General features: G+C 38.8%; 1 protein-coding gene across 1 annotated transcript in view; it reads left to right on the forward strand.

The window, feature by feature from the left end:
- The first annotated feature begins 1,580 nt into the window (after positions 1-1,580).
- LOC129366443 (tight junction protein ZO-2-like) overlaps positions 1,581-24,282 on the forward strand; it is a 30,319-nt gene continuing 7,617 nt past the window's right edge. Inside the window, 13 exon segments of the mRNA XM_055040284.1 lie at positions 1,581-2,227; positions 6,442-6,571; positions 16,398-16,451; positions 18,265-18,389; positions 18,503-18,581; positions 18,583-18,606; positions 19,153-19,716; positions 19,718-19,808; positions 21,123-21,226; positions 21,503-21,656; positions 22,906-23,011; positions 23,555-23,682; positions 23,759-23,840. Coding sequence (XP_054896259.1) covers positions 2,121-2,227; positions 6,442-6,571; positions 16,398-16,451; positions 18,265-18,389; positions 18,503-18,581; positions 18,583-18,606; positions 19,153-19,716; positions 19,718-19,808; positions 21,123-21,226; positions 21,503-21,656; positions 22,906-23,011; positions 23,555-23,682; positions 23,759-23,840 — 1,748 coding nt within the window. The 5' untranslated portion in view covers positions 1,581-2,120.

Genomic DNA, 24,282 nt, shown 5'->3' on the forward strand with positions numbered 1-24,282 from the left:
AACCGAAACAATCGCATTAGCCTAGCGCTAGCAGCAGAAATGGTTTGTGGGATTTATCCAAAGAGGAAAAACAAAATTGCTAAGATCTGATTCCATATTGGTTTACATTTGTCTTCAAAGGTTTTCATGTCGTTTCCTTGAGTGCTCCTTGGTGCAGCGCCCCCACAGGCGAGGAGGGGAACAGGTTTTTCATCGTTCATTTGACTCTGCAGTGGGAAAGAACAGCAGCTGAAAATGTAACTAATATTGCAATTTTTCTCTGCAGTTGAACCAAATATGGTGGGAAAGCTTATGACAAAATTAAGACAAAATGCAAAAACTCTTTAGACCATCCTAAAACGTCAGCACAACAATGATAACTTTCTCAGTTTATTCCCCCTGGTGGTTTTCTTCCTTGTTGTTATTTTTCCTGCTCTGAAATCTGCAGCAGCTCTCGTGGCTCGACCATCCAAAGCCGTAATCCAGAGGCCCAGGCTGGTCGAGCACAAATCCCATTCGGAGTTGCATTAGCTGGCATCTCATCGGGAGGGCACATAGATTAATATTTTATTATCTGAACCCCCCAGGACACGCATATCTGCTGTCATCTGGAGACTGGATGGTGGATTATTAATCTGGCTCTGCTGACTTTACATCAGGAGACGATACAAAGTTTATTTTTAAAAACTTAATAATCTAGAAACAAAGATGGGAAAAACATGCAGCAAAACATCATAAATGTGTATTTTTTGAGCCTGGTGGACGTTTGAGCAAGTCGGGGCCAAACGTGTAGCAAACCTCAGCACATTCTTGGCTGATGAAACGGCTCCAGTTTGACTTCAGGCTGCTTCTGAATACTGAGCAAGTAAAATCCTGGCATGAAGCAAAGTCATAATTCATGACAAAATGCAAATAACCAGCATGGAAACAATTTAATTTACTTTATTTGATCATAATATACTTTATTATTGCATATTTTAGCATTATTTTCATATTTAGCTTAGCTTATCTCGGTTTACTTTGGCTTAGATAACCTTATCTCAAGCCAATTATCTTATTTTAACTGATCTTTATATATTTGAGCTGGTTTTGACGAAACAACTTTGCACATTTTAGCTCTGTTGATCTTTTATTACAGTTTGGATTAAAAGATCCAAACTGTTCGCTAATCAAGAAATTAAAGTAGTTGACAAAAGGTTTCCATATCTAGTTTAAGAAAGACGCGACCACGGCATGATTTTTAATTATCAAGACATTCACACATTATTTTTAACTGTTTTTAATTTAATTGTGAAATAAAACGCACAATATTATAAACTAATTAGGTCACATTTGTAATGTAAACTCAACTCAGGCAAAATGTTTCCAAATCAGTTTCTTTCAATATAAAAACTTATGAAACTTTAACAAAAATTGCAGGTGTTGACTGTGTTTGAATTTTGGCTGTAACATGTTTGTTTTTCCTTCAGTGAGTAGAAAATCCAGAAATTTACTAAAGAGCAGAAATACTTCATAATAAAATTAGTAAAAAGTAAATTTCTCTCAGAAAAGTAACGAGTAAATGAGACCAATGTGAAGATGTGTCTGAGTAGTTTGGACATTTCTGGTGTTCCGTAGCTGTGCTGATGGAGGGGGGGGGTGTCGGCTGAAGTAGACGGGTCGCTGTTTAAGTGGCGAGAAGACTAAGCCTCGATGGGGGGGATTATGGGGGCGGGGAGCCTCCATGATCTGTCAGAGCTTAGTAACACAATTATCCCAGCGGCTCCGACAGCAGCAGCGACGATGATGATGATGATGGTGGCGGAGGCAGAAGCAGCGTTTTCATTAGTGTAATGCCCAGAGACGCTCCGCTGTTATTATGTATGCGTGACGCCATCCCAGCTCCCAGCGACGGCGTGGCGGCTCGCCTCCCGCTCTGAGAAGCCAAAGGGACGTCGGTCCGTCAGCAGCGGCGGCGGCGGCGGTGATGTCGCCGACCTCCGCTCTGGATCCCAGCCTCGTTGCCATGGAGAAGCGGATGCTGTGAGGAGCGGAGACGGAGCATCTGATGAGTCAGACGAGACGAGACGAGAGGACGCGAGACGGACGCGCGGCAGCGGCGGTCTGATGGATGTTAGAGATTTAAAAAAAAGAGAGAGAAGATGAAGTTTAAGAAGTTCATCACCATCATGCAGGCGGCCATCGGGGTCGTTCCCCTCAACAAACGGGAGCTGATGCCGCCCGGCAGGAAGCTGTGGAGACCCCCGGGGTGAGATGGACGTCTCCGTCCAATTCCCACAAATACAGGAAACAACAGTGTCTGAATCAGGGAAGGAACAGGTGGATTCTGTACCTTTAAGATTTCAGCTTTTAAAAATAACATCAGCACCAAAAATCTAGAACAAAAAATATTTATCACCATTATTTTCTATTTTTGTAATAATTTGTTCACTGCAATCATATTTATGCTGATTGTATGGATGGGATCCAGCCTAAATCTGGGCTGAATTTAGAGTAATTCAGTCATTTTAAGCAATTCTGCAGCCATATTGTCAAAAAATGAAAGGAAAAAATGCTTTAAATTAAAAATACTTTCACAAGAGCCAACATCAACAGCTCAAAAGTATTTATGGGTCGAAACAATTTAACTTAAGACAAAAACCAACAACAAAAATAAGATAGTTCATGGTTAAAACAGATCTAGTTTTTTTCAACAATAAACTAAAGAGAACTATTTGAATTACATATATTCTTTTTTATTTAATTAAAATTGCATGTATTTTGGGCTCAATTTTCAAAATTTTGTCTTTTCTCATAAATAAAAACAGGATCTAATTTATTTTAATTCCCTTCCTGTAGTTTCAATACAGGAATTCAGAACCGATTTGGATACATCGATCTGTAACTTGGATTACAAGTCGTCGTGTGGATTGTGTATCGGTTATCATGACAATGTAAGGAAAGCAAGAAACTTGGAAAAGCTGATCACTTTTGTGTCATCTAACAAATTTGTAAGCAGATTTCAACTCCAAATTGTCGTTTTTCTCCTAATTTAATTTGTTTTTTAATTTTGATTGGGTCGGCCGCAGAAAATGTACTGAAGGGCCACAAACGGCCCACGGACCCTACTTTGAACATCCTTGATTAATAACTTGGAAAATACCCCAAAAACTCTGAAATCTGTTTTAAAGGGTGTTTTATTTTTGGTGAAAACTGGAGCCTTTTGTTGATATTTTGGATGAGAGTCCAGACTTTGTTGCTCCAGTGAACTGAAAGCAGCAGCAGGAGGAAGAGGAGGAGGAGGAAGAGCTGAATATCTGGTGGTTTTGACCTCCCTGCGTCACGACAGAATATATTGAAACAGAAACAAAAGGAGACGTTGTTGCATTCATAGATCAGCTCTTTAAACTTTCAAGTCTTTTTGTCCAGTTTCCCGACTGAGCAGAACCAGAATGGAAATGTTGTTGCTTTAGAAATGAGGGTTGCTTTAAATGTTGCAGCTGTTGAGTCATGAGAGGACAGTTCAGTTTTCTTCCAGTCCTTTGGCTTGATTTGATCTTTGTTTTTAATCTAATATACTTTTGCTTCAGGTTTATTTGAGTGGAGCAAACAGAGATGAAATGTCAGGACGACTGACCTTTTGTTTTCTGTTTTATTCTCGGAGGGAAAAATCTTTGTCTGAATCGGCCTTTTTGTGCACCGACACACATGAAAGGAATTTAATAAGAAACTTCAACTGCAAGAGGAATTACTGAGAAATATCTGGTTGAGACGGCGCTCACTTTTTGTATTAGAGGACAAGATGCTCCTTAAGAATGTCTGATTAAAGCGTTTTCTGCATCTGTCAGCCGTTCCCGGAGAACAGTGGTCTGGTTTCCCATATTCACACCTGAGACCTTTGGTTCGTTTCCCCTATTGGTCCTTTAGGTGTGAATGCACTTCAGAAAACAGTCGGCCGAAGTATAAAGTGAGAATAAAACGTTGCAAAGTCGCAAAATATACGTACAACAATGAGAATAAAGTCGTAGAAACAGGAGCAAGACGTTAAAGATAATAGTAAGATTACATGAGGATGCATGTTACCAATTAACTCGTTCAAGAATATTATAAAAATACAACAGTAGTTTAATGACAGTTGTTTATTAAATGACAATAGACGTATTACAAATTAAACGTAATATTTAGTAGAGAATAGTTGTACAACAGTCATAATATTATGAAAAGTTTTAATATTTTTCAGAATAAAGTTGTAAAACAATGAAGTCGGATAAAGTTGTACAAAAAAGACGTACCTCAATAAAATATTACCAGCACACAGTTGTGATGTTGGTTACGGGGATAAATTTGTGACTTTATGATAAAACTTTAAGAAGCTAGTCGGTGCGACAAAAATGGAGGAAAATGTTTCCCAGGATCGTCTCAGCAGCTGATTTCCTGAAACGTCGCCATCAGAAACCCTCCCACCGTCTCCCACATCCTCCCCGCTGCGGGCGCGTCGCTGCGGGCGCGTCGCAGCGGGCGCGTCGCAGCGGGCGCGTCGCTGCGGGCGCGTCGCTGGCAGCATCAGCCATTGTTCGGGGACCGGTTACCATGGGAACCGTGGCGAGGGAAGCGAGAGCCATGTTGGCAGAGGCCTGATCATGTCGCTGACGGTTAGTCAGGCTGAGAAAAGAGCGAGAAACATCTTTGTTTTCATCGTCTGTAGCTTCGTCCGTCATCCAATCACAGCTGATGTTCACTAGATGAGTTTATTATTGGTGAAATAAAAGGATGGATAATGATGTTCTGACCCAAACGTTGGTCTGGTTGCAGGTTTTAGAGGTCGGAGTGCGTTTTGGGCTTGCTAAAGGCGGATCCTGAGAGTCTGAAGGGTTTGGTGATTCAGACTGAAGAGTTGACAGTTTGACAGTTCGGCCGCTGAGACTTTCCCTCTAAATATTTCAGAAGCCTCGTTAAAAATTTAAAGCTTGGGGCCACAGCGTCTCAACGGCTCATCAGCATCCAGAAATACAATCAGATTTCTGTTTTATAGTATTGCTGACAATGACTGTGCAATGTTGGGTTTTCTCTGATTTTTATTACATTTTAAGCTAAAAACTGAAAATGGTGTTTGTGGTTTTTATTGGCACAAAGATGATAGTTTTTATTGCTATAGCTTAATCTCTTACTTTAGAAGCAAAAGTTTTAATAAACCAACTTTTAAATTAAATCTGGAAAAATGCATTTTCTTGGTGTCTTGCGACCCTTCAGAGGTCCCTGACCCCCATTTTGAGAACCTCTGTGCTGCAATAATTAAGTGTACAGAAAGTAATTTATTAATAACCATCATTTATGTCTTCGCAGCAGTTTTCTAAATTTATTAGTCTCATTTGGGATCTGCATAATTTTCAATGGTGACGGGATAAATTTGGGTCCTTTCATACGGCGTCACATTGATGCTAAAAATCTTCACGGTACAATTAAGTGGAAAAAAATTACAACTATTCCTGTTCTTTACCTTCATATCTTCTTTGTCATCCTCCTCCTCTTGTATTGTTGTTAATGTTGGCTGTCACTGTACTTGTGCTGAAAATGAGAATGAGAACCTTATTCTCCCCTCTGACAAATATTCAGTAAACATTAAGCACAAGTTTTCCAACAAAAATGATCAGAATGAATAAATAAAAATGCCTGCGATCAGTTTATAAATCTGCAGTTTTAATTTGCTTAACATGCTCCTCAGCATGTTAAATTAAATCTGGAAAAAATGCATTTTCTTGGTGTCTTGCGACCCTAAAGAGGTCCCTGACCCCTATTTTGAGAACCTCTGTGCTGCAATAATTAAGTGTACAGAAAGTAATTTATTAAATATCCATCATTTATTTCTTCACAGCAGTTTTCTAAATTTATTTAGTCTCATTTGGGATCTGCATAATTTTCAATGGTGACGGGATAAATTTGGGTCCTTTTATACGGCGTCACATTGATGCTAAAAATCTTCACGGTACAATTAAGTGGAAAAAAAATTACAACTATTTCTGTTCTTTACCCTTCATATCTTCTTTGTCGTCATCCTCCTCTTGTATTGTTGTTAATGTTGGCTGTCACTGTACTTGTGCTGAAAATGAGAATGAGAACCTTATTCTCCCCTGTCTGACAAATATTCAGTAAACATTAAGAGCACAAGTTTTCCAACAAAAATGATCAGAATGAATAAATAAAAATGCCCGCAATCAGTTTATAAATCTGCAGTTTTAATTTGCTTAACATGCTCCTCAGCACTTTTGGCAGGAATATGATTCCGTACAACCCTTTTTAGCACACTTCTATTGATTTCCAAGCTTTTCATTCATTATATTCAGTTTAATGAGATAATAAATTTGTCATGATCCAGATAATTGATTAGTTTTACCCAGCTGGTCATGTTGGGATCAGTTTTTATAACTTCATAAATCGACCTTTACCCTCTGACACGCCCCTGATCTGAGTTTTTCTTCTGCTCAGGGACCAGAGTTGCTCTGACCAGACCAGTACTGACCTGCTCAAGTCCAGTCGTAAGTTCTGCTGGTCCAGAGAAGCCCAGTACTTGTATCTTCGCCGCCTGTCGTCGAGGAGCTTCTCCGCCATCACCATGGTACGTTGCACAAGCTGACAGTGGGAGACGGAGCGTCCGCCATGTTTAGGGGTTAACATGGGGTCAGCGCTTGGGGTCAGGAAGCTTTGCTATGACGCTGCAGCTGCTGTGAAAGGGATTTTATTTATTACCCAGAGTTTAAAATGTCACCAAATGAACATCGGTTACGGTTGCAGTTGAGATGTTTGTCAAATTCAGTTTGTAGATCTGAATGGGTTGGTTTTTTCCTCTTTTTCCATTTTTGTCTTGTATATTTTTTCTTTTTTTCCTCTGTTTTTAAAAATATATTTTTTTTACATTTTTGAAATGCTCAATCCTAATTTCTGTAAAGTTATTAGTAACAGATAAAGCATTTCATAATGGTGTTTGATGGCTTATGCTTTGTGTGAAGAATGTCATTTCAGGTCATATCACAGCTTTTTTTTTCTGACACACTTTTACCTTCCACCAAACTTTCACAATAAGATACAGCACTCTGTGAACATTCAGCATTGTTGGAAATGTTTTCTGATTTATTCTTCTTGCAATGGAGGATAAATAATTTATTCTCTGGAAGGTGAGAGGTTTCTTCTACAACACTTCTTCCTTCCACTAAACTTTCTCTCTGTAAACAAAGCATTTTGTGATCAGAAAATATTATTTACAATGGCTTTTTGTGTAATTCTCCTCATGAAGAATGTCCTTTACATTCTGGAGTCTTTATTTATTTATTTATTTTCAACTGTCATTTTTTCTTCCACTAAACTTTCCATTTATATAGCGGTTAGAGCGTTCTGTGATTGTTGGGAAGGACATTTGTGGCTTATCTATCTTGTGAACGATGTCATTTATGCTCTGGATAACAACTATCAGGTTTTTCTACTATACTTTATCCTTCCACTAAACTTTCCATTTGCATACAGTGCTGTATTGAAACCAGCATTGTTAGCAATAACCTAGTGTGGCTTGTTGTCCTTGTGAATAATGTCGTTTACATATCAGGTTGGAGAGATTTTCCTTCCACTAAACTTTTGTATTATTAAAGGCCTTACCTGGAAAAACTAGCAAAAAGTAGTGCCTGGAATCACTTTGTGTGTCATTAGTTTGTATGTAATGGGTTCGACTAAAATGCAGTGTTTACTGTCATCCTTGAGTTTAACTTCATAGATTGTTGTTGAAGCTTCCTTTAGGGAAATGTTAGATAGAAATCTGGTTTAAAATGGATGCAAGCCGTTGAACTCCAGTAAACTTCCCTCTGTTTGTTTAGTTTAGGTCTGATCATATCTTATGGATGTTGCTAATTCTCTTCTGGAAGATTAGCATCAGTCTTTCTGTCTTTGGTTCATTTTGAGCTTCTGTCCAAATGGAAATCGCAGTTTTTTACCTTCTAATGAAGCCGCTTTGTAATCCTGTAACGGATGATTCAGAAAGCAGAGTCAGTGTGCTGACATGGATTAAAAGAATCAGTGACTCAGTGTTTCCCAGTCTGCTGCTTCTTTCCTTTTTTATCATGGTTTTTGAACACTCCTCTCCTGCAGAGATCCCCCCTGCTGCTCTCCCCCACCCAGGATGATGATTAACCAGGGAGACATGTCAGAATGCAGAAAGCTTCATTGTTTTAATGGCTCAGTCTTACAAATAATTCAGGTCAGGGAGGCTGCTTTGCATAAGGTTGGCCTATTTTGAGCTGTGCCTGACATTTTTCAGCAGCCCTGGAATGTGTTTATTTCTACTACACTGACTCCTCTTCCAGAAAAAAGTCAGAGGTGTGTCCACAGTGCAGAGGAGCTGCATTTGTTTTGAAATTAACTTATTTGTGTTTCACTGTAGCTATAACCTGAAACAGATGTTTCATCCAGGAAGTTAAACTGCTGAGATTAAAAACTTCTTTAACTTGATTGATGTTTCCAAAACAGGCTAAAAATAAAATAATTTATCAGTATTATTACTCAAACAGTGAATTGCGCTTATTTGCGGTTTTGTATTCAGATTTTTATGTGACTGGAAGCTAGAAAGCTTAGGTACAATGCTACGTGACACGCTATTGGCTGCCGTTTTTATAAGAGCCAATCCAGGAGCGCCTTTTATTTTGCTCTGCGCTGATTGGCTAATACGCCAAAGGAAGACTTGTTAGCTTCTGCGGCAGCGCTAGCTAGCTAAGACGATCTCCACTCTGTGAATTAATGTATATTTATTATATTTGAGGTTTGTGCGATTAAAATAAACAGCTATAAACGTTTTGAAGGAGTTTTTAAGGGTTTTAGCTATTTTGGCGCTGGGATCGATAACCGGGTGAATATTAGGAGCTAACTGCTAAAAGAAAACAAAATACTGCATTCAATTCAAGTAAAATATACAATAAAAATTCAAATAAAGAGGAGCAAAATTAACTATACAACGAAAGTGAAAATATGATATAAAATAAATGGTAAAAATTTTCATAAAGGAGTAAAAGGAGGCACAATAATAAAAGAAAAAAATTAAACATATATAAAAACAATTTGTATGAGAAATACAGCTACAATGAGTAAGAAATGAAATGACAAAAATCACATTTATATGGGATAAAGGTTTAAAAATCAATGAAAACAATCTGCTTGTTATGAGTCAGAAATAATCCTTCATTTTCAAATTGAAATAATTGCAGCCATGATTCATCTGCTAGACTTTGGATTCATTTTTTGTTTTAATTGGGAACCTCTTTTCATGGACTAATCCTTGATTTTATAATGGGATAATCCCTGCTTTATCTGCCTGGATAATTCGACTTATAGTCTCCTTTTATAGTTCGGCAGAGTATGGAAACAATTTGGTTTGGTCTTATTAGAAGATTATGACGAGGTAATATTTATTTAGGACAACAAACACCCTAAAGATCAAATTAACTGACTTCTCCACCTGGATAATACCAAACAATTTTGTACAATTATTGACAAAAGTAGTCATAAAAGCAACTATATTTAGAATGCAACATACATAAAATTAAATTTGTTTTAACCTGTTAGAGACAATTCATAGTTTAGTAACTACATTTTATTTTTAAAGTATTCTAAATGGATGTTTAGGGAGAAATTATTATAGCATAGTTTCATAAAATATTAATATATCTTAAACTTAACTTTTAACTTTCAAAACCACTAATTTGGATGCATTTTGTTTAGTTTTTATGTGATAAACCAACACAAAGTCCAGCATTTATGCCAGTACTCTTTGCAAAATAGCTCCAACTCAGATTGGCTAAAGAACATGTGTGCATACCACATTCTTCAGATTTTTATTCATTAACATATAAAAACTTTTCCTTTTGTTTGCTACATAAAATCCTAATAAAATAAACTAAAGGTTCGGTTGTAATGGAACAAAATGTGGAAAAAGTTTTAAAGCTGTGAATGCTTTGAATGCTAGATGTTGCAGTTAGGGATTTTTTAAAATTTGTTTTATATGTGGGAGTGTAATAAGTCATTGCGTTGTGTCTGTGATGCAGATTTATTTTTAGCCCGTTTAAAAATAGATAAATAACGCTCAGATCTCGTTTTCCTGTGTCATATTTTGTTCTGTCCGCCTGGGAGCTTCATAGCTTTAAAAATCAATGGGAAATTCGGACTAGTCCATCCGACAAGGGGTTAAAAACCTGACATCTTTTGTGTAAATGTATCTTTATTCTTCCGGTTTGATTTTTAATGGCTAGGAAACGTTTAAATTTGAGTGAAGTGGCTTAATAGTGTGGTGATAAGGAGGTTTTCACATCGGAGTGGATTTATCCTGACTATTTGTGAAGGCGTCTCCCCCCCGCCGCTGCCTGCGTTGGTTCAGTCCGGCTCGAGCTCACAGCCCTCGGCGCTAGTTTTTTTTTAATGTTTTTTTTTTAGGGAGCGAAGTTCGTGATTTAAAGTCAAGCCGAAGTGGCTCTAAATCTTTAAACTTGTGTATTTTCCAACTTTTATCCGTCGCTTCGGCCGACGTGCCACCCGGAAACGTTCGTCCAGTCTGGGAGTTCGGTTGGAAACAGTGGTACCAGTCCGGGACGGTACAAAGTGCGTGATGCCAGTGAACAGAGGGGCCCTGCTCCCTCTGAGAAGATATCCGCCCCGCAATTTAACCGTGAGTATCTTCCGTTTTTCAAACAAACCGGACTTATAAACCTCCACCGGGAGTAGAAGTGACACTGGGGCGCTCATAGAGGTTCGTGTGGCCGTTTTTAGGGGGAGAAAACCGGGAATGTTGGTTTTTTTTCCCCCCCTAAGGATCCAACTGAAGCCTGTTGCATCCTGCCGCACCTGCTGATAGGACGGCGCCGAAGTTGGCGTCCGTTTGGAAGCTCCTGTAAAGGGCTATTCCACAGTTTTTAAATGGATAATTAAGCAGCTCCAGGCCAGAACCTGAACCCAGTTACTGAAACTTAACAATCATTAAAACACAGTCGGTGATCCTCTGGAACTTTTTCACTCAAACCTATAAAATAAAAACTTATTATGAACATCATGTTGGCGTTTATGACAAACTGTGTATCAATCAACTAATAATCAAAGTTAGATTGATTCCACTTTTTTACAACTTGACCTCATCTAGGCTGGCATTTTGAAATTAAGACCCATTTTAAATGAATAAAACTGCACCTTTCTGTTATTAGAAACCACATAACTTTGTCACAAATATGACTTTTAATCATCCGTGGGAAGAAAGTTTGATAATCCCTGCAAAAATTAGAGTATACATTTACCAGGCTGTTAAAATATTGTTGTATTTGCATGTAAATATTTCAAATTGATTGTTTTGTGTGACTAGATGCATTTCAAAAGCGACAAATTAGTTTTCTTGTCAGTATGAGAAAAAAACATGGAGGTTTTTCAGCCAGCTGGCTGACTGTCTGCAGCAACATGTGCAAAACTGTGCTTTAAAATGAAAAACTGGCACATTTTCTGCTAAAATCACATTTCTATCAATAAAAACTAAAAATTGACCATAGTAGCAGCAACTGGAATTTCTTTATTGGGTTTGAAATGGTGGATTAAATAATAAAAAAATTTGATTGGTGTAGGATATTTCAATCCAAATTGTCTTTTTCCAGTTTTTACAAATAGATTAAATGTTTTAAACCTCATAAGAGACTTTAAGGATTTCCTAGGAAGAGTAGAATTTATCTGGGTAAATGCATGCATAAGAGATATCATGTAAAATATCATCATAAAATGGCAATTAAAGCATTAAAATTTCTATTTATTTTTCCTATGAGTCAAAAAATTGATGGCTATAGTTGCTGTTTCTTTAAAAGCAGTGAAATATCTCATGTTAGATGCTAATGTCAGAGTCATCTGATATTAAAAGTTGTGAAATCTTTTTTTTTCTCACTAAAAGATGAATATTGTTGGTATCTAATTTATGCTGTAGCTTTTTTTTTATGGTCAAAAAATATATTTTTTCTTTCAATTCTTTACCTTTGTAAATTCCATCTGTTCTTGGTAAGAAGAGAGTTTTTTCTGTAATTAAATTTAGTTTTTTGTCCATAATTTGTTTGTTCATTTTAAAATTGATGGTGTAATGCCGCTTTGTTCCCAGCAGAGGGCGTGTACAACGTTTCCCCAGCATCCTCTTTAGATTTGAGTTTGAGATTTTTCTGGAAAGAAGTCAAAGTATTTTAAAAAAGACTAATTTAGTTTTTCACATTCCTTGCAGATTGTATTGTCTAGTCGAATCGTCTAATCTGACCTTTGACCCTGAGTTTGTTTACAAAAACTACTCTTGTTGGTTACAGTTTGAACAAAATGGATCTGATTTCTTTGTGACACAGAAATGTTTTTCTTTCTTTTTATGCTGAGTTTAGGCTGCTGACTTGTTAAAGTTTTATCTGTTTTGTGGATAAATTTGACTTTTGTTTCATAATTTCCTGTAACAGTGAGTCAGCGCTCTGAAGCATCCACTGTTTGGTTTTAGTGCTTTTAGCGCCTCCTGCAGGAAGACATGGCTCCTTATTTTAGTTGAATCTGACTGATTACTGTTGTATCATGTAATATGAAATGTTCCTCCTTTTTGTGAAAATTGTTTTCATTGTTAAATAAGTGGAAAAGCCTGGGATCATAACTGGGGGTTTCTGATTCTGTACAGTAGCCACTCGCTTTTCTTAACTGAGTCTTAAATTTAATGTTTTAATTTAGATTTTTTTTTACTCTTGTCTCTGAAAATACCATTTTTATGCAGGTAGAATCTAAGCTGTAGTTGAGTCTTATTTTAAAGGCTTACATCAATTTTTTCTATCAATTGTGATCTTTTTAATAATTTTTGTGCTTTATTTACCCATTTAAGTTTCTTTTAGACATCCGTGTTTTAGTTTGTAGCATTAGCTCAGCTAGCATTGCAGATCGTTAGCATTTCCTGTCTGTTTGCTTCAGAGGAAAGTTTCTTGAAATGACGCTGCCGTTCTCCTTGGCGGGTCAGACCCAACTAGGGGCACAAGTCTTCTGACCTACTAGCAAAGTTTCCCCCAGAAAACCTGCTGACCCGGTGGTTGGGGCGCTCGGCAGTCATTCATCCAGCGACGCGTCGTCTTTTTGAGTTAAATATGTTTAAAGTTGACATGAAATTTAAAGAAATGATTTCTTTAAATATTGGAAGATTAATACCTGAACATCAACTATAAAGTCCTAAAAAATGCAAAGTCTTTAAAATGTAAGCAATGCTTAGCCTGGTGGGGCACAAGTAAAGCCTGGTGGCCTGCCAGGCTTATAATACACTGGAGGAAACCCTGCAAAAGGATTTTAGCCTGGAAATCAGTGCTAAGCTTCGCAAAAACAACCAGATGTTAACCTTTTAACCTCTGGCTCTAAAGAAATCATTTAAATGTAACTCAGCACATTTATTCATAGATCTGTTACAATAACACATTTCCCTGGATGATAATTGTACCAGTTATTGTTGCGATTCTTGTTTTAAGATTATTTTTAAGTAATATATTAAGACATAATAGACATAATAATGAAAGTGAATCCTATCAAAAACACAATGAAATTTATTTTATATATTTGTTTAGCACTAGAAATGGAAGATACAATAAAACATAAATAAAAACCATAAATAAACTCTATTATAATGTCTCTGTTATGGATCTCATTTTAATCCGTCATGCGATTAATTACCCAAATAGTTTATCCTGTTTCTAATCTAGAGGTTTTTATCCACGTCTTTATGTGGCGACTAAGAATAAACCCAGAGTAGATTTTTTTTCCCCCTCCTTCTTCTTGCTGTAAATAATTAGTTCAAGTCACATCCTGTGATTCTGATCCTCATCAGAGGAAACGTTTATCACATAATGACTCCCGACATTCAGAGGAAAAGCTTTCGCTGATTTATTCTCAATTATTCATCTTCTGTTCTCTGCATTTTTCATCTGTCTTCACACGCATCTAAACTCAACAGTTTTGGAATATAATCTAAAAGCCTAAATTTGGAAATTATTTACAGTTGAAACCAGATAAAACAAACTATTCTTTTCTCAGTGTCTGAAGTTAAATCAGATTAAAGGTTGGTTTATATCAGGGTGTCCAAAGTGTGGTCCGCGGGCCATTTGAGGCCCCTAGATGGATTTTAAGTGGTCCCCGACCCCATCGGTTGGTAACAGAATGAATTTCTGTAATTTAAAGAAATATTACAAGAAAACAACAAGAATGAATTATGATTTATTTATTTAAGTAAATGGAATCATAAACATTTGGGCATTTTCTCACTGTATTTTTAAGAGGATAAAGCTTTTTAAAAACAGTTATTCCTTTAGAAATATTAAGTTATATATAAATAATGTATTTTCTTTGAAAAGACAATAAAATCTGTCAATTAAAAAAAAAACAATTTTAAAGAAAAAAAATCTGGTATATTTAACAAAATAAAATTAGTATATTTTAATTAATTTTTGTTAAATTTGTGTTTTTGGACCAATCAAGCATTTCTTAACATTAACTGCGTTTATATTTTAGCTGCAGTGGAGTGCAGAACATCATAACAATACCTTAGTAACGCCAGTAATAAATAACATCACGTTTATTTATTTTTATCTCTGAATTGCGGTGCTGTGAAAGTTTCCAAACTTCCTCTGAAGCGGTGGGGAAGTGCTGGAGTTTTCCTGGCGGAGCGTTTCAACGCAGCCCAGAAGTCGGAGCGTCTCTGCTTCCTCTTCCTGCAGACGGTGGGATTTGTGCTGAATGTAGGCCAGCAGAATCCCGCTTACGTCAAAGGCGGTTAGGCAGGGAGAGAGCTGCTGCTGCTGCTGCTGCTGCTGCAGCTGCAGATGTGTGCAGATGTGGTCATGGAGGCTGTGGCGCACATCGATCCGCCGCTGAACCAGGAAACGCGCGGATAGGAAGCCACCATGAAGACCGTCCTCAGCCTGCACAGGAAATGGGCGCACGCCGTCAAGACCATCCGCATCCTGCAGGGACTCGTGAGTGCCGCTCCGCCGCGGCGGCGACCCGGTTTGGGTCCGAGTCGCGCCGCTGGACCCGGCTCGTCATGGAGGCTGTGGGATGGATTTGATGGAGAATGAAGGGATTTAGATTTAGTGTTTTTAAGGTTTCTGCATTGAAAGTTTTGATTTAATTTAATCCTGACATAAATTTTGCCTCTAATTTCTCTCTGTATCCTGAACAAGTTTAATATTAATCTGCAGGTTTTAAAAAAATCTTTCATACAGATTAACTGGTCGGGGTTTCTATGTTCTGTTCTGGTTTCTGGAGGTTTTAAGTCAGAAACTTAAAGCCAAACTACAGATTTGTCTCTGTGGTGATTTCACTGCCTGGTGTCTTTCACACATTTAGGGAGAATCTTGAAAACTTTAGTTTCTAGTTTCTAGTTCTGTTTTCACAGGTTTTCTTCCTGCTCCTCAGGTGTTTGGTCTGCTGCTTGTTTTGAGTCAGACAATATATATATATATATATTTTGGAGGGCAATAAGTGGAATTTAATTTTCTTTTACGAAGAAAAACATATTGTTTTGTTTCTTTTATTTTTTTAACACATAGCTGCAATTTTTTTAAGGGAAACCCTTTTTAATTTTATTTTAAATGGGGGAAAAGAACTTAGACAAATTCTGTATTTTTATTCATTAATACTTTTAACAATTTTTTAATCAGTTTCTGTATTTTGTTAAAGAAACTCTTATTTTCATTTTTGCTTGGGGCAAAAATCCAATTTTTATTTTATGTCTTCCTTCAAATTATTTTTTTTTCAATTCAGTTTTTTCCCATTTATTCAACTTTTAAAAATGTGACATCATTTCCTTTGAGAACTTGATTTATTCAGACAGAAGTTTTTCTTTTGCTGCTACAAAAGGCTGATTCACACCAAGCCTGGTTTTTATGCTAATGTTTAAAATCTTTTGCTTAAATTGACACAAAATGAAAATATTTAAACATTTTCTTCACTTTACATAAGAATGCGTAATGAATTTTTATTTTGTCCTGTAAAGAAAGAAGCTTTAGTTGTTCAGATTTCTGCACCTTTGTAAAGTATTTTAATAGTTTTAAAATGTTACTAAAGTTGATTTACTGTTAGCAACTTCATTCAGACGCACCAATCAGATTTTTTTCTCGCTGATCTGAACCAATATTTCTCTTCTTAAAAGTCCTTTGAGTTTCCAGCCGAGTGTTGCATGACATATCGGCTCATATGCCGGAGTGAAAAATCGTCTGGTTCCGGTCTCTGGCCGGTCGATCGGTGCGTCTCCAGCTGGAAGCGGCCGGCCGTCGCTGCCGCCGTTCCTCTGCTTGTGTAACGACGGGCCCAGTGGAGCGGCTTTGTTGGTTACATCACAGAATGCATTATTAATCTGAGTCTGAAATGGAAATGTTTGTGTTGTTCCCCAGAACCCGGTCATGGAGCAGACGGTGTGGGAGCAGTACACCGTGACCCTGCAGAGGGTGAGTCTCAGGCGCCACCATCTTTACATTATTCACCACAAAGACGACGATGCCGGGAGCGCTTTGCTCCGAGTGCTGATGAATTATTGCTGAGTAACGGCTAAAGATGGACACACTCTCACTTTTCTTGTAAAAGCAGAAACTGATGCATGTTCAGGCCAACAAACACAACAAAGTTTACTGGACCATAAATGGTCCCATTAGTCACCGTGATAAACGATGAGATTGTTTTGAGACCATTTTCAACTAATATAATGGAAATAAAAAAATAATAGTGGATGAAATTAATCTCAAAGATCAACAAACTTTAACATTTAATTTAAATTTTAATAAACATTAAACACTGGACCTGAAGGACATTTTGGAGAATCTTCAACGCTCTAAATTAATTTTAAAAGTATATAAAGCTCCAAATCTGAACCATTTTGTGCATTTTTAAAGTATCTTGCTTCTCTAAATCTGAACTGTTGTGTCCATTATAAATATCCCAAGTAAATAAATAAAACAAATAAAAATAAAGTGAATTAGAAGTTTCTGTAAACAAAATTATCCTTAAAAAAAAAAAGGCCTAGTTGGCACCAAACTGAAGACTTTTATCATCCAGTTTTAGAGAAAAAAAGGACGATAAATCATGAAAATGGAAATTATTGCGCTCGTTTTAGTTTGTCATTTGATTTATTGATAATTGTATCAGGTCTCTGCGTGTTTTGATGGTGTTGGACTGTGAACACGTGCAGTGCAGGGCAAACGAAGCTGATTTAATGCAGGAAGAGGTTTTCTTTCTGCCCCCGCCCCTCCGGCAGCCAGCTGTCGCTCTGCTGCCGTTCATTATCTGATGCTGCTGCTAATGCCTCAACGCTGCGTGATATTTGTTGGATTAGAGTCATCAGGTGAGGCGGGCAGCTTCACCGGATCTGAAATACTTTCTCTCAAACTATTTCAGATTCAACACATTAAACACAATTTGGTTGTTTTCCTGATGGTTCGGTTGATTCGGGTTTGATTGGGGACCAAAACGCTACGTTTGTACAATTCTTCAGCTGCTGCCGTTCTTTCACTTTGCACCGAGTAAAACAATCCAAACTAATTGAAAAACCTGTTCCCCTCCTGGCCTGCGGGTGGCGCTGCACCAAGAACCACTGAAGGAAACAACACAATAATCTCAGACACAGGGAGCAACTTCCTGCTTCACCAAATGTAAACAGAAATGGAGTAGCATTAGATTTGAACGATTATAGGATTTCTCCATTGATATAAATTATTGGTTTGGACATCGCCTGTTAGCCGCTAACGCTAGCGACGCTCCTGCAGGCGGCCATTACTGAGAGTCATTGAGTCACATCCACAAAACCAGATTATTTCTCACCCTGATTTCTGTAAAATATGGCTTAAATTGAAGATGAGAGAATGGCTGATATTTTCTCTCCAGATATAAATAAATCTATAAACAGTTTGGATTCTGTCAAGATGCAAGACATGACTAAGCAAGTTTTTCTTATTGGAAAATAATTTATTATTACATAGTTCAAAACCAAAATGGCGGCTCGTCTTCTGTCTCTGCGCTCTCTCTCCCTCCCTCTGCTCGATCGGCCATCTGCTAGCAAAACGGTGAATTGTTTTTATAAATGGTTCAGATTGAAGGGAGGGATAAAGAGCCGAGGTCATCAAATCTCCAACTTAATCTCATCTGGTGGGAAAACCGGTTCATCACCAGGTGGAATAAAAACCAGATTAAATCGGGTCGTTAGTGGAAAAACACTCTTCTCCTGGAAATGATTTTAAATGTTTAAAGTTGTTTTTTGTTTTTTTCCAGGATCCCAAAATGGGTTTTGGGATCGCGGTTTCAGGAGGACGGGACAACCCGAACGAGGAAACGGGCGAGACGTCCATCGTGGTGTCGGACGTCCTGCAGGGCGGCCCGGCAGATGGGATGCTGTTGTGAGTTTCATCTCAGAGGGTCGGGGACGGACCTGTGTGTGTGTCAGAGCGCTGACCCGTGTGTGTGTGTGTGTGTGTGTGTGGGGGTGTGTGTGTGTGTGTGCGTGTTTCAGTGAGAAGGACCGCGTGGTTCTGGTGAACAACACACCCATGGAGGGAGCGCTGCACTCCTTCGCCGTTCAGACCCTCAGGAAAATGTGGCAAAACGGCCAAAATCGTAAGATTGACATCAAAACTCAGTTACACTGGATTCATCCATCTGTCCTCGTTTCCTTCTTTCCTTCATGTTTACTTATTTACTTACTTGTTCTTGTCCTTCTTTCTTTTCCTCCTTTGCTTTTATTTTCTTCTTTCCTTTGCTATTGTTTCCTTACCTTGCTCTTGTGTCCTTCCTGCCTTCTTCATGTTTCCTTTCATACTATTCTTATTTCCTTCCTTTCTTTGTCCTTGTTTCCTTCTTTCCTTCCTCTGTCCTTTGCTCTTGTTTCTTTCCTTTGTTGTTAAAATGTATATTTCTCCTCCTGGCCACTAAATGAAGTATTTCATGATACTATCATTGTGTTACTGCCATGTTAACATCGACAGTTGGTTTTGTTACATGAGGAAAAACAGAACTGCGTCGCGTAGATCTCTGTTTGGACGGCTTGTTGTGTTTTTCTAGTCCTGCTCTCAAAGAAACCTGGGAAGTTCTGTTGGACCCGTGACTTAAAGGAACCCAGACTGCGAGGTTTCTCTCACCATTTCTTCTCTCCGTCTTCTGCAGACGGTCAAGCGCCCCAAGAAGGTCCCGGTCAGTGTGATGCCCGGCGCCGTCTCGCCCGAAGTCTTCAGCAATGACAACTACAGCGACTACAACTACGACGCCGACCGCCACAGCATGATCAGCGGCCGCGACAACAGCCTGGAGCGCCGCGGCTACGGCGACTCTGGCTACCAGACCCGCGGTAGGAGCGCCGAGCGCGACCTGAGCCCCGACCGCGGCTACCGGCGCGACGGCAGCAGGGGCCGCACGCTGGACCGGGAGTACAGCCCCGATCGGCCAGACCGCCGCTACCGCAGCGATCGCGCCCTTGACCGGGAGTACAGCCCGGACCGCCCAGACCGCCGCTACCGCAGCGATCGCGCCCTCGACCGGGACTACAGCCCCGATCGGCGCTACCGCAGCGATCGCGTCCCGAGCCCGGAGCCGCGCTACGGCCGGGACAGCTACAGCCCTGCCAGAGGCCACAGGCGCGACCCGAGCTACGAACGCGACCGAGACCAGAGGTACAACGAGCCGGTCCGGCGGACGGCGAGCAGAGACCGCCTGGACCGGTCGCCGTCGCCCCTGCTCCCATCCCGCTGCCCCGACCGGGCCGCGACCAGGAGCCGCTGGAGAAACCGTCAACGTGCTGCTGCTCAAGAACCATCCCAACGAAGGTGAGCGGCCCAAACTGTTGTTCTGTCTGCGGTTCTATTGGACTCAGCTTTGGACCGCTTCAGGACTAAACGATTCATCGCTACTAATTAGATTAATCACAGTTGATCAGTTACTGAATTCAGCAGATTAATAATCAGTGATTGTCTGTAACATGTTTAATTACTTAGTCACAATTAATCATGATTTTAATAATTGATTGTGATTAATCTATTTTTAATGATCAAAATGCTTGATTAACCATAATTAATTGAATTAGTCATAATAAATCAGTTATTGAAATCACAATCCAAATAATGTATTTAAATAATTGATTCATTGATTATTGATATAGTAACAGTAGTCCTCAATGTGTGGCTAATTTGCTGAAATGATTAATCAATTGCTGAAATTACAATTATTCAAATTGACGTTAATTATTTTTAATCAATTAATCGTGATTAATTGGATCACTTGTGATTAATCGATTAGAAATCGTAGTAGTCCTTAAAGCGTGGTTCAATTTATGTGCAGCACAGTTTGGTGATAAAATACGTTGATCAGATTTGACTTTATAATTTTAATTCAGATCTTAAACAGCAGGATGGAGATGAATTTGCTCGTTAACATGAAACCTGAGAGGTTAATTAATGGCCTTCATCTCTTCTTTGAGTCTGATTTAGTTGCTGACAGATTAGCAGAGCAGCAGCTCAGATGTTTGATTAAAGCTAAGCTCATAAAACGAGATTATTACAGTATAACTAAGGATTAGGTTTAATGTAGTTTTTGCAACATATTAACAGTTTCACCAGAATCCAGTGGTGATTTTTCTGATGCAAGTAATGAGTTTACTGAAGTAATAAAGGAAAATATAAGTTTTTTCTAGCTTAAACCAGGAGGGATTTATGCAGAAATCGTCATTTATGAACACTTTACTGAGTTTAAATGTGACTTCCTCAACTTTTAAATCTTAAAAAAATGTAAATCTTCTCATTTGAAGTGTGAAATGAACTCTGATTTATTAAATTTGATGTATCATAATTATTAATCAAATTATTAATCTTGGACAAACAGGCCAAAAATATGAGAAGCTTTACATCTTTCTATAGAGGCTGAAAATATTCAACATTTACTGCTCTAAAAATTACGATTATTTTCCTTCCTCATTAAATATGTTCAAATCAAAGGATGAATTTTCAGGGTGAACAAAACTTTTCCAAAAAATTGTTGTTTTTCTTTCAGATTCAAACTAGATTTGTCTTTAAAATGTGACATATTTGTTTAGCCTTGTCCAGGTTTGACGGTGAATCTGAAATGTCTGTGATCTTCTCCTGCAGAGTACGGCCTGCGCCTGGGCAGCCAGCTCTTCATCAAGGAGATGACGAGCAGCGGCCTGGCCGGCAGAGACGGGAACCTGCAGGAGGGAGACATCATCCTGAAGGTGGGAGCCAAATTCACTCAGTCAGAGTTTATACAGCTGAAAACAGAATCACTTAGAATAAACACAGAGAGAGAGAGATTACTCTTCATTCTTTATCTGGGTTTTCTTCCCTCCTTCCTGTTTCTCCCTCTGAATCCCGCTCTCTCTCATCCCTTCGTTCCGATCTTCCTCTTTCTTTCCATCGATTTCTCTTTCTAACTCGTATTTATTTTTCCATCTGTCAACACAACCGGTCCCTCCTTCTCTCTGACCTCTGACCTCCCTCTGCTGCCTCAGATCAACGGCACGGTGACGGAGAACCTCTCCCTCAGCGACGCCGGGAAGCTGATCGAGAAGTCTCGCGGCCGGCTGCAGCTGGTGGTTCAGCGCGACCGCCGCCAGATCCTGATCCGCATCCCGCCGATGGTGGACAGCGACTCGGAGCTCGATGGTGAGAGACCCTCCAAACTGAAAACCAGCAGGACCTACCCAGTGTGAATGCTCGTCTCCGCCGCCGCCGCCATCATCATCACCGCCATCGTCATAAACATACTTTTTAAACGTTTAAAAGAGAAAAAAATAACCTACCGCATGTGAACTTCCATTTGTGAAGAAAATTGTTGCCAATAATGTTGCTGTAACTTGTTTTACGCTCATTAAATAAAAGCTTTTACCTTTACTCTCACCCGCTTTTAGTCGTATTTAAATATTTAAATATTCACTCCATGCAGCAGCAGCAGCTCCTCTTTTATACCTGGTTTTTTAGGGTCACATGACTCAGTCGGAGGACTCTGATTGGTCCAGCGTGACCCACTTTGTCTGGTTTGTGTTTTCATGTGTGAAAGTGTTCATTCCCCTCCAGCAGGGTGATCTCATCCCAGATTATAATCCTGCTGTTGGATTTTCACAATACAAGGATTGTTTTGGGGGTTTTTTAGCTCCCAAACATCGTCCATCCACTTCATTTTGTTCCCTGCACTGCAAAAACACAAAGTATTTTTGCTTAGTTTCTTGTGTAGATACTTTAATACACTTGAAATAAGGCAAATCTAACTTAAAAGTTTAACTTAAGTTATAGCAGCTCGTTTAAAGTGAATAATTCCTTAAATGTGTTTGTTTCATTGATTATTTTATTTAAAATTTTTCCATGTTATAACTGAAACAACCAGAGTAAAATCTTATTATCCACAGATGATTTTGTGCAAAAAATAAAAATGCAATGACCATATTTGTGTAGACCAGGTTTTTGTTGCTAGGTGACCATGGAATTCCACTGAGGTTGCTGGGTAACGGGCGGAACTCTGCTGGGGTTGCTAGGTAACGGTCAAATTTTTTTTTTTTCCTCTGGGTGAAATAAAATGCCAATGTAACTAGTAAATTTTTGTCACTTTTAAGGAATTATTCACTTAAACTCCTATATCATTGAACAATGACTTGTTAGCTGGTTTCTCTTATTTCAAGTGCATTAATATATTTACAATAGAAACTAGACTAAAAATACTTTGTAAAACTGTGTTTATGCAGTGTGCTGCTGTCATTTTCTGATGCTTTTCAGTTTAAGATCCACAGATCTGCTTATTCTCGTAATTTAGTCGGAGACGTTCGATTTCAAAACAGGTGAATCTGTTCTGCGTCTGTTTCGGTTTCTCGTTGCAGGAAAGAGACAATTTTCACTTCGTCTGTCGTGCTTTTTTTTGCAGATATCTCAGAGATCGAGTCGTACCGCTCTTACTCTCCACAGGAGCGAGGTCATCCCTCCGACCTTTCCTCACACTCGTCCAATGAGAGGCTTCGAGACAAACCCAGGTACGCTTTCATGCAGCCCAACGCGGCTCGCTTTGGTCTATTTTCAGCATCTTAAAATAACACAGTTGAGCTTTGATTCAGGTATTCAAAGCAAAGAATAAGCTACTGTGTACAGCTGTAAAAGGTGTGTATTCTCTCTGTTTGCCAGTAAAACTTTATCTATTTCAGGTCAGTCAGCATTAGCAAAATTAATTACTCAATGTTGGTGGCAACAGCTAAAGTGGCAGCGTAAAAAAAACTTCTGGTTTTAAGTTACATTAAAACACCTTTTAATTCTCATTTTCCACTTTGATTTTCTTGTTTCAGATTTTATTTTTTGCTCCCATGAATTAAATCACTTAGTGTTCTCGTGGGTCCGAGAACACAACCTTGTGGTACTCCTAAAGATATTCGAGTTCTAAAATATTTGTTTTTCTCATTTTATGACATTATTTTTGGTATTTCAAGTTTATTCCCATTGTTACAACACTTAAGATTTTATTCTCATAACATGACTTGTACTTATTTGTAGCATTTCCTGCTAACTTTTATTTTTACTTTCAGAGACGATCCTTCTAGCAGGATGACAAAAATGGGTGCGATGCCGACGCCTCTCAAAAGTCTGGAGAGGCGTGAAGATTCCTCCCCTTTGCCGCCAGAGAGGGACGAAACTCGATCTGCGTCGCCGCCTGGTAAACGTCTTTCTGCCTCTGAAGAAAAACAAGCTGATTATGGCTGAGCTGATTGTTTTACCGTTTTCATTTGCAGCAGCAGCAGCAGTCGCCCCAAGAGTTCGGGTTCCTCCAAAAGTCCCACTGAAGCCGAGCTTGGAGGACCAGGAAGTCTACGGGTCAGTAGGTTAATCTGCCACATGCATGTTATTGTTTACAGCGCTGGAGGGTAAACAGACGATTCTTTAACATAGTAGAACAACTTCGTTCACTAAATTAATGCAGAAAAGCTGTTGAACAACTAAGATCATTTTTTCTCGCTCTCATGTCGGCTGTGTTACAGGCAGAATTGTTGCAATTTATATTGTAACTGAACTAAAACGGCAAATTCCACAGCACATCTACATGTCAGGTTGTCATAGTCAGGCTAGCATCACTGACCTGCTTCTGTCTTCCTTGCTATTTTTTTCTCTTACTTAAAACTTTTTCCTGACCTTGTAATCTTGTTGTAGTGTTAAAAATCAGCAGAAAAGCACTTTGTCTCCTTTTCTTTTATATAACAAGCAAGCGTACATTTTAGATTTAGCACATTATGCTAACAGCTAAAGCCAATGGTAGTGT

Source organism: Poeciliopsis prolifica, unplaced genomic scaffold (genome assembly GCF_027474105.1).
Source record: "Poeciliopsis prolifica strain line A6 unplaced genomic scaffold, Auburn_PproV2 SCAFFOLD015, whole genome shotgun sequence".
Taxonomy (NCBI): Eukaryota; Metazoa; Chordata; class Actinopteri; order Cyprinodontiformes; family Poeciliidae; genus Poeciliopsis; species Poeciliopsis prolifica.